This window comes from Eptatretus burgeri, chromosome 3, assembly GCF_056783735.1.
Source record: "Eptatretus burgeri isolate ZD-2024b chromosome 3, Ebu_testis_v1, whole genome shotgun sequence".
NCBI lineage: Eukaryota > Metazoa > Chordata > Myxini > Myxiniformes > Myxinidae > Eptatretus > Eptatretus burgeri.
In genome coordinates this window covers 16,804,528-16,815,789 of record NC_140963.1, presented here as the reverse complement: position 1 = coordinate 16,815,789, position 11,262 = coordinate 16,804,528, and the positions used below count along the sequence as shown (strand labels likewise).

General features: G+C 46.4%; 1 protein-coding gene across 2 annotated transcripts in view; it reads left to right on the top strand.

Annotated features, from left to right (window-relative positions):
• Window positions 1-671: 671 nt before the first annotated feature.
• Window positions 672-11,262, top strand: part of LOC147029453 (1-phosphatidylinositol 4,5-bisphosphate phosphodiesterase delta-4-like) — a 79,561-nt gene continuing 68,970 nt past the window's right edge. The window contains exon 1 of one of the 2 annotated variants that reach the window (XM_085872508.1): window positions 672-691. Coding sequence is in view for 1 of the 2 variants with exons in the window: in XM_085872507.1 (XP_085728633.1) it covers window positions 8,635-8,719 (85 nt within the window). In the remaining variant the exon portion in view is untranslated. Of the gene's footprint in view, window positions 692-8,467; window positions 8,720-11,262 lie in introns of those variants that run through there. The other variant, XM_085872507.1, reaches the window with a different exon arrangement.

The window sequence follows — 11,262 nt, the reverse complement described above, 5'->3', positions numbered from 1 at the left end:
TGTGTGTGTGTGTGTGTGTGTGTGTGTGTGTGTGTGTCCACTGTTTCTCGACAACCACTGGTCCGATCTCATTGAAACTTGCCAGGTATATTGCTGGGGACCTGAGGATGTGCCTTTTGAATGTTTGATATTAATCGGACAAGTGCTTCCCAAGTTATGGCCATTTATTTACCAACCAATGACATGACACGTTGCTGTGTGGGCGTGGACGATGGGGGAAGGGAAACTCAGCCACGTTCCCTATTACGGGTTACAACGTACGGACTTCCGGATAGTGATGACTTCGTGTACTCCAATAATTTCTCGATTTCTTATGCGCATTTATAGATAAACACTATGCCCCAAGTTATGATCGTTTTCATATTAGACGGTGCATAAATTTCGGGAACATCAGAGTGAGCTGGTATGCTCCGAATCAGGAAGTTATTTTTATTTTTTATTTTTTTTTGCACGAACGTTTTTTTTTCCCTCTCTCTTCTCTTCTCTTTGTGTTTTTCCTTGCGACTACATTGCGAAAAGGCAAAATACGTCGGCGCTAATTGAATAATTGGCCATTAAAACGAATAATTTATCAAAATGTTGGCAGATCCAGCAGCCTCCGCATTCTTGCCCTGGTCCTGGACGAGGAAACAAAGAAGAAGCGCCGTTACCTCAGCGATGTTGTTTATGAAGAGGTGCTAACGAGATAAAGGTGTGTACAATGTACATGGAGACAATTTTTATTATTATTTATTTATTGAAGAAAAATCCTTCCGAAAATAATTTATCACAAAAAAGTGCACAACTTTTTTTTGTTTCCAATTGTCAAAACGCTGTGGCCTTTGGAAGTGTTAAGGAATTCAGCTCTACTCAACATGCTTGCCAACGAAATACATCTCAATTTGGTGGTAAAAGTGATTCACAACGACGGGTTTCCTTACTCATTGCTCTGCATTCTGCATTCAACCCCTTAATTTGTCATCTCATTGACCTCATTTCATCTATCTATAATAATTCCAGCAGTGTGTGTGTGTGTGTGTGTGTGTGTGTGTGTGTGTGTGTGTGTGTGTGTGTGTGTGTGTGTGTGTGTCGTCTATCTATAATAATTCCAGCAGTGTGTGTGTGTGTGTGTGTGTGTGTGTGTGTGTGTGTGTGTGTGTGTGTGTGTGTGTGTGTGTGTGTGTGTGTGTGTGTCGTCTATCTATAATTCCAGCAATCTGTGTGTGTGTGTGTGTCATCTATAATTCCAGCAGTGTGTGTGTGTGTGTGTGTGTGTGTGTGTGTGTGTGTGTGTGTGTGTGTGTGTGTGGGTGGGGGTCTGTGTGTGTGTGTGTGTGTGTGTGTGTGTGTGTGTGTGTCGTTTACGAGATCGAAGGAACGGCCTGTGTGGTTGTTGTTTCTGGCACGCTGATTGAAAGTTTTTTATTTTATTTTATTTTTTGCACGTACGGCCGCGCACGTACGGGCACGCACTAGTTTAATTAAACTGGTAGTAGGCGTCCACAAACATGTTGTGGAATGTCGGCCGGGGCCCTTAGTCTTTTTTTTTTCTTTTTACACAAAGTTACATGATGATTGGATGGGAAATGTGCCCGGCGTTCCAAAAGGTTCGTTTTCTTCAGGCACGGGTTGCGGGGCGTTCACATATCAGAAATAAACGGACTCGAACTCGCTTCCCTCAGTTTCCGGCGATTTAAAAGAACTAGCATGAAAGACCCAACGCTTTACTGACAGGTTTAATCAAAAGACAACATATTTTCCCTTCACAAATATATTGCTTGTCTGTCTGTGAGTCTCAAAGTGATTGCAAAATGAAGTGAAACATGGGGGAAAAAAGGATCTTTTATAAAACGTTGTTGTTGTTTTGTTGATGATGATGCCATGATTGTGGTTGATGTCTGTGTGCACCTTCTGTGTTCGCCATGCTTTATTCTAAAATCTATCTTTCAACTCAAAATTCATCCAAGTCCAGGTGAGTACAACACGCGAGTCGAAATATATCTGCCTTGAGTGGGTGGGCCTCCCAAGATGGCAATGGTGGCAACAAATTCGCACCGCTCACAACCAGCCCATCCTTGTATATACAGTTCAATGAATGGGGCACCATTTCTGAATCGCTTGCTCCAATCGCAGAGTGACTTGCAGAGCGGTTGATACGGAACGACTGGCTTAAAAAAAGCGATAGCAAGCGGCTTGCTAATGGAACACACCTGCGGCGACCATTAAAATAATGTGACGCACGCACGATGTCTTCAGGACAAACACCAGGTCCTCAGGACATCCGGAGTGACCGACGGGGGAAGGTTTTGTTTGTTCAGACGTGCATGCTTTGATCTGCCCTGCTCGTGTTAAGAGCGGGAGCAGGCGGACGGACAACTGACAAGGAAGATGAGCTCGGAGTCGGAAGGAAGCACCTCGCACCAGCCGAAGCACCTGTGGTACGTACGACGCAACAACAATCACCCGACTGCTAAACCAGCCCCACCAAGCGGGCATGGACCCACGGGGGACAAGAGGCCACCATCTTGTTTGGGCACGGTGTTTCTTTATTCTTTTCCCCATCAGGTTCCCACATGTCCTCTGTTCTATTAAGATCGTAGTTGTAGTGAGAGGTGAAGTTGTTTTTGTAGGTTCATCGTGTATCGAGATTCCAGCGGCTTTGTACCTCTTGTATGAGTGGAATTATATTATTACTATCACTACAATGATCGTGTTTGTGTGTGTGTGTGTGTGTGTGTGTGTGTGTGTGTGTGTGTGTGTGTGTGTGTGTGTGTGTGTGTGTGTGTGTGTGTGTGTGTGTGTGTGTGTGTGTGTGTGTGTGTGTGTGTGAGTGACACCAATCATGCCAAAACGATAAAACATGAATAAGACATAAAATACTGTTACTTTGTGTCAGGAGAGAGGGAACAATGTAGGAGAAGGACCAGCTGCTGTCCACTAATTTTCATGTGTTGAAATTCCTTTTTAAACTGGCTCAACCAGTAAAGGTGGAATCGGGAGAATTCTGTATGTGAACCTGAAATGGTTCAGTGACTCTATTCCCTGACAAAGGAACCAAATTCACACCGCTGTACATTGGTCGCTTCAATCTACTGGTCGGTCGACTCATCTAATCTGATGTCCTGCCGTTATCTCGGAAACAACTTCAAAGCAGGCATCTCCTTGCTGGCTGCATCGAGACAACAGCTTGCTTGGTCCTTCACTCTCTCCTCACCTGCTTCCAGTACGCATTGTCCTTCACACAACTTAACCTGTGGGCTCGGGTTCATCTGCATATTTTGGTGATGCAAGGCTTCACCCTCTGAGGACGTTTGGGATGTGATTGACCAATCGGATTCATTCTGAGTGCACCCACTGGACAAGATCCTTTTGAATGTGCTTACAACCGACCCTTCACCCATTTATAACTTGATGGTGTTTCTTTTACAAACTGGTTACTTGAGATAAGTTGACACCTCAAAAGTTCTCAGTTCCATTGACATCTGTGACATTTGTACTTTGTTAATTTGGGGATTCTTAGGATTAAGTCATTTCAGGGTTGCTTTTAATTAGTATTATTGCTTTTAAAGGGAGACAGTGGGGATTAATAAATATTACTTTTAAAATATCCATCCTTCTGTCTCTTGCCATATGCTGGTTTCACTTGGCAAGCAGGCTTGGTGTTGGTTTCGCAACCACGAAGCACATGTTCAGCCCATTGGTCTCCTCCACTCACGAGGCTCCCTCGCTGAGAGAATCTGGTGAGCAGAATCAGCATCAGGAAAACGAGCCACATGTCCTTAAATCCACAAGCCGACGCTCACGGACTATGCAGGAAACAAATCTCATTTGAGTCTCTCTCAGCAACCGCTCGTTGGACACAAAGTCTGACCAGCGATGGCCAAGGATTCTCCGAAGAGACCTGGTACCAAAGGAATTAAGTCTCCGTCTCAGATCCCTGATCAGAGTCCAAGTCTCATATCCATAGAGCAAGACTGGAAGTACCAAGGACCTGAAGACTCGGACTTTCTTCCTCCTGCACAGGTACCGGCAGCGCCACACCCCATGATCCAGTGAATCCATGACTCCCCAGGCCCGACCCAGATGTCTATTGACCTCTGGCTCACAGCCAGCAGAGACATGAATAGAAGGGTGGTTGGTGTATAAGACTTCTTCAGTAGTGCTAAACTTCCGCATTTCCATAAGCCTATTTTCCCCATTACCACCGAAGTTTGCGGATTTGTGGTTCACAGTGATTTTCAAGAACATAACTCCTGCTAACGGCAAGCCCCTCATGTATATACCTGAACACTGCATGGAGTATCGTGTTCTATGAACTCTAGTTGTTCTTGCTGCTGTCGTCATGGGTATGGTTGTTGTTGTTTGTGTTCTTCCATACAAGAGTAGGTGACCTGTTGCAAGCACCATGGCCAAATTCCAAATTCCTGCCCTAACCAGCAGAGGGCATTGCGTCAGTGACGCAGCCACACTCCTAGCCATATTGCAACTTGCAGCCACAAGCTGCACACAAAATAATAACAATGCTCCGGGTATCGTGTTCTATGAACTCTCTAGTTTATTTATTGTTCATTAAATCATTGTTTATAACCCCAGTTAAGCCCACTTGTGCTATCCTCTGCGATCCCGTGTGTATGTGTGCTGCTGTTTTTGAAGATTGACAAAACGCCTCAAAGATCGATCAGTATCCGCGAAGGTTTGACCGTAGGCTCAGCGCTGGTGTCCCTGGTGCATTGACCTGACCCCTGCAGGGTCTAATCACGCATCCACGAGCACCGACCTGCAAAACGCAGCGGTTGCTTCACAGACCGCAGGAACGTTCTGCTTCACCCCCTCTAAACCCTCTAATTGCCTCGTCTCGGGGATGGTCTGTTTTTCTCTGGGGCAGGGTGACAGCCACACGAGCACGATGTCGGTCCAGGCCATTTTCACACTCCTGAAGATTCTCATTCTTCTCTCCACTTCCACTTTTCTCTCCAGTGCTCCTGGTTCCAACCTCTCTCTCAATTCTCCCATCATAACTATTAAATTTCATTTACCAATGGCACCCCCAAAAAATTCATTGTTCTTCTCCCCCCCCCCAATATCTCTCATTTGTTGTCCTAATACCCCAATTTTAGTTTCCATTTTTAGATTATTTTCTTTCATTTTACTCATTTTTTTGCACCTAGATCTTCATTAATTTGATCATTCCATTGTTGAAGTTGTTCCATCAGTTTCTACGACATGGCTTGGATGAATATTCTTCCCACCTCCTGGCGAGAACATTCAGAACACATAGGAGAGGGGCTCAGAGTGACGTCAGGAGTAGGAGAAGGTCCTACCCTGTCCTCGTCGCTTAGCCCAGCCCCCAGCTTTCCACGGATCACATGTTTGTCACAATCTGCCATTTCATGGACATCTGCCATTTTGTCCATGTTCCTGCGCACACCCAAATTTAAAATAAATTCTGTTTTAATTTTTAACAACCCCCCTTGGGGAATGATCCTAAATTTGAGCTTGCACCCATACTCCTGACTACAGTTGTCGCATTGACGGGTCTGACAAACATCACCCATAGTGCCAGGGGTTTGTACCCATCAGGATCGTCAACCTTACTGAATTTGCACTGGGCTCATTAAATGAAATTCTTTCACCCCAAGGATCACTCAAATACAAATACCGAAACTGGTGGCTGTGTGCGAGCGCTCGCGAAGGCAGAAGGCAGGAATAAGTTGCTTTTAATTAGATAGTCCATTAAAGAATATGGGAGATGTTGACCTAGATGCAAATAATAGCTCAATAGAATAGACCTGAGGGTCAAAAGGCAAATTAATGAGTATGGATAAGCTGGTCTTGGGATATACCGCAATGGCACCATGTAGGCTTGTGCAAACCAAGGGAGCGAAGAGACACAGACAGACAGACAATCGTACAAATTCCTTCCTTGGCACACCTAAACTCCGATCCACGTAAAGGGCCTTCATCCGCAGCTTTATGGAGTACTGCCCTCCACTTTGGGCTGGCTCTCCTGCCTCACATCTTGCTTAGCTTGATGTCGTGGAATATAAAACCAAGGCTTTTAAGATTATCTCCCACAATGAAGCTGTCTGAGTCGATGGGCCCATCATTTCGCCATTTCAGACGAGTCGGTGGTCTCTCTGTCTTCTCCCGCTTCCTTTCTGGTTTTGCACCCTCTGCTCTTTCCATGCTTTGCCCCCTCCACACCCCCCCCCCATGTTTCTGCAGGAGATACATGGGCCATTGGTCCACCATGAACCCCCTACTGGTGAAACTATCAAAATCCAGGATCACCACTCGCCTCCACTCATTTGTTCCTCTTTTTTTTCTCCCACCTGTGGAATCAACTTCCACATCCTTTTCAATTTCATTCTGCCCTCACAGGTCTTCAAGACAGCCAGCTGTTCACCACCATTTCAGATCAACCACAATTCAAAACCATGATATTTTCTACTCTTGTTAACCCCACCCAGATCCCTCCTCCTTCCAATTTTCCAGTTTTCCCTCCTTGGAGTTTCCTTCTGTATCCATTTTGTCCACCCCATGCATGTGTGTTTTGCGTCCTGTTTTTGTCTGTTACGTCCTCATCTGTTCAGTGCATTGCTCTTCCACGAGCCCCGTCTATGTATACAACCTCCCAAAAAACTTTTAGAGATATCCTGTGCACAGCCAGACAGGCAAACAGTGGTGAAAACATAACCGACATCCACCTTGGGTAGCAAAGGTAAAAATTAAAAAGACTCGTATCTGGATCCGGGTCTTCACCAAAATCGAATCTGTTCGTCCTTGGTGTATACCCAACCTGTCCACTAAGTTTCATCCGAATTCATCCATATCTTGGGCATGGGTGGCCATAACGTAAGCATTCTACTGGCCATCCTCCGTCATACAAAGTCTTTCCTCGGCACTCCTGAACTCCTATCCCCCTGCAAGGCTTTCATACACAGCTTGATGGAGTACTGCTTTCCCCCTCTCCACATCTTGCTCAGCTTGACGCCATGGAACTCAAGGCCTTCAAGAAATATTGGACTCTCCTGTAAGGAAGCTGAGTCTACGAGTCCATCATTTCACAATCGTAAACATTTTGATGGTTTATCTGTCTTCTACCACCTCGTTCCTGGTCTTGCAACCTCTGCTCTGTCCATGTGTCGTTTCCTTCCCCCCGGTTTCTGCAGGTCACACTTGGTCCACAATCAACCCCCTTCTGGTTAAACTACCTAACTGCTCACCTCCGCTCATTTGTTCCTCTTTTGTTTTTATCTCACCTGCGGAACAAACTGCCACATTCTCTTCAATCTCAGGCTTCCCTCCAGGTCTTCAATACAGCTGTTCACCATGATCTCACATAATCTCCAATCCAAATCTATGATCTTTTTCTATCCTTGTTAACCCCACCCCCCCCCAATCCTCACCCCAATCACTCCCCTTTCCAAATTTACACTTTCCCCTCCTGAGAGTTTCTGTTTTTATCTTGTTCACCCCATGGATCCTGTCTTGCCCCCCCATTCCTCCCCAAATGCGTAAAGTTCTGACATTCTCAATTCGGATTGTACAACAGACCACTTCATTGGTGGCCCCATTTCAACCTTGTGTGGTGGTTTTTACGAACTTGCTGTTTGGCAGAGAATGTGGCAGGAATTTGGAGTTTGTTCACGCTGCCAGCGATAACTCCTCCACTCTTTACAAAAAGACACCATGGCATCTTCAACGTTCACCAATGACCATAGCTCGAAGGGCAGGTCATCTGATTTCACCGATTTATCATCCTACCTTTAAAACACCAGCATGAGAGTTTATAGCTCAGTCTGGATTCAAACCCAGGCTCGACAGCTCAAGCCGAGTATATACCTCTGAGCTATCTTTCCAGCCCATTCATGATAGAACAGACCTGTTTGCTATTTTCACATCGTGTCTTGTGAGCACTGGATGCAAAGAAACCCCTCTTCGCACTGAGGGTACAGGAGATGAAGATGTGCCTGGATCGGCTCCAGAGGATGGGGTTCTGGGGCTGCGTTATCCTGCAAGAAATGAGGTCATCATGAACCACTCGCCGTTCCATATTTGCAGTTTAAGAGGAGCCTCAACAAGAGCAGCATCGACAAGAGTATCATCGACAACAGCAGCAGCAGCAGCAGCCGAGTATATACCTCTGAGCTATCCTTCCAGCCTTGCAACACCAAAAGAGTATAATCCATTCCATTGGTGGTAGATTTGCACCGCAAAGTCTGGTTGAACCACAACCAGCCTTGGTGGTGTAATGGTTCGAGCATCCCCTTTGAGTTCTGGGAGATCTGCGGTTTGAACACTAGAAGAGTCTTACCAACGACTTTAAAAATGGTCGGCTACGTGCTGCTTCCTTGTTTGATGCTCAGATAGAACACGGACGAAACGATCACAAGTTGTCAATAGTAGCGTCGGCTTTGATGAGCCTCAGCCTCCTTCCGCGTCGAAGTTCCTTGCAAAGGAATTGTTCCTCATTGTTCGTTCGTCGTTTCTTGCCATTGTTCCGGTGTCAGACCACGCCCGTTCAGCGTTACCTGCGTTGCGAGCGATAGACTGCGGCTCACAGGTATCGCTGGATGGGTGTGGTTTGGAGGGTTCCGAGGTCAGCAAGTCGGCGTCGTGATCAAAGTGCGATCGTCCGTTCATCCCTGGATCATGGCATGCTGGTTGGGACCGAGGGTTTCCGAGGAGGAGGCTGAGAGGAGGGTGGAATGTGGCCTGAAGAAACTTAAGGAAATGGGTACGTACATGCTCGGCGTCTGCCCGGCGTTCCACGTACGTTTACAACTTTTAAAATATGATTATCCTGACACGGCTTCCTGAGTATATCTGCTTGTCTAACCGAGTGCACAATTTTGTCTGCAATGTCCCCGTAATCAAATGAGAGCATGTTTTGGTAAATCTTTTGGTAAACTGGTTTATGAAGGAACAGACTTGAGTAAACTTTACAAACAGTTTAAGTTTGTTTACAAGCAGTTGTTAGAAGCAACGGAATGGATTATATACTCTTTTGGTGCGGAAAGGCCAATTTGCATCGGCTTGCTGATTTGAAATTCTCTACCATGATAACAAAATGTTCCAGGTGGTTACAAGGATACTGAGCTGTGATGTGGGGCTTACCTGGGCCGGTTTAAGCGTTTTCGTCACCTCGGAGTAGCCTGGTGTTGGCTTAGTGGTTAGGGTGGTGGCTTGGGGTCCTAGGGTCCTGAGTTCAAGCCCCGTTGGCCGCTGAATTAAAATACACCAGGAGGTTGACTCAGCCTGTCATCCTTCCAAGGTCGGCAAAATGAGTACCAGTGTACTGGTAAGGGGGACACTGCGTCAGCGGCATAGCCGCGTCCCAACCAATGATGCAACCAGCGGCCAGAAGGCTGCACTCAATGGAGAGAGAGAGAGAGAGTCACCTCGGAGATCCTGTATTTCTGTTTTCTTTGGCTTCTGAAAAGGGCAATGCTTCATCGTAATGTTTTGTTTGTTGTTTGTGATGCTATCTTTTTGTTACAAGAAATAATGATAATGATAATGCTGAACTTCGATTCAACTTTTTGACAACACCTCAATCCTTGAGATTATATTTTGGTGATTCCAGTGAACAAGGTTTTCTTGGAGCTTCATGACAAACAAGATGTTTTTTTCTTTTCTTTTTTTAACCAGTCCCTTGATTCCCCCAAGGGGTTGTTAGGATATGAAAAGGAATCACAAACTCGTTTGGTGAAATCTCTTAAATCTCCAACTGTCCCAAAATGCATTGCCCAGTGTGTTTTGTATCGGCTTCTGCCTTATAGGACTGATGACACAGGTTGTGATTATTTTTTTGGATCAATCAACTGACACCTAATCATAAATGATGTTCATAATTAGGTCTGCTCTGTTCATGGCTATGCTCTTCCCAGCGACCGTGGGCACTGCAAGCAGCATTCTGTCACTGGCACGAGGTAGACGGTACACTTGGGTGGTTTGCCATTTTGCTTCTCAGCAGAAGTCAGGACAGCAATATGGAATTTGACCAGACAGCCATGGTTTGATGGCCTACTCTTCGCAAGGCGTCAGCTCGTAAATGGAACACCCGGCTCAATGCCGCTTCAAAGGGTGCGCACACACGCACACACACCCATCGAGGTAACGCCAGCTGTCTGCGACGACGCATCAGAGTTATAGTTTATCTTTGGGTTCGGAATCGAACCCAAATTAGACAGACAAAAGGCAAGCACTTTATCTTTCAGCGACTCTGCCAATGTCTTGATCGCAAGGTGTGTGTATACATTTGGTGGATGCGAAGAAGATGGTTTTGGGGGGTTGGTAGTTGAAATCAGGACCACGAACCACCAGCAAAAAGGGGGACATGGGGATTTTCACATGTTTGTTTTAACATGAGAAGATAAGTAAAAAATTAGTGAAGTTGGGTAGGGATAGTCATGGGATTAGAGAGAAGCGATTTGACATTTGAAGAGGTTGGAGGTTAATAATGCAGTCATTTGCATGACTTGCGTAAATATAATAATATTGTTACGAATTTGGAAGCCCTTTGCCCACAGACGGTGAGCAGTCCCATAGTTCAGTTATCTCGTTAAGTATATGTGGATAGTTAGAATCCCTCCCCTATGTCTAATGGGTTAATTTCATGTGTGCGCTGCGGGTTTCTTTCTAGTTAGTTTTCTACATCAATCCCCTCCACTCCTTCAGCTACATTAGGCACGTGTTCAAGGCCACAAACGTAGACGGAGTTTCCATCGCTTCAGAGCCGACTCCGCTCCAGCAAGATGGAATGTTCCTCTCGTCCAATTGGGGTTGAGATCGCTTCAGCTCCAACTCCGCTCCATCAAAGAAGAATGTCTCCCCTGCCGACACTGGGGAATGCAAAAGAGCCTCTCTCGGGGGAGGAGCACCGAGACGCCAACACGCCCTTCTCCAATCGTGGCTTGCCACCAAGACACCCGAAAACGCCCCGTCCAATCCGGAGGCGAGTTACCCGAGAGCGGATCCCTCCACCCCGCACGGGGGAGGGATAAGAAGAATCGTGAGTCGTTCAGACGGGTCTTCGAGAGTGGGTGTTCCTTGGTTCCTTGGAGGTCGTTCCTTGCTTTTGGTCTGCTCGGCTCTCCTGGTCGTCGGTCATCGTTCGTGGCTGGCTGTGTCGTTCGTAGGATCCTGGCTGCGCTCGTTGGATTCTGGTTCGTGGGTTCGAGTCCCACCGTGGTGGATTGTGTTGGAGCGCTCGAGCTGGGGATCCCCGTTCCCTTCCACGGACTCCAAGCTCCACAAGTGCGAGTAAAACCGCACGAG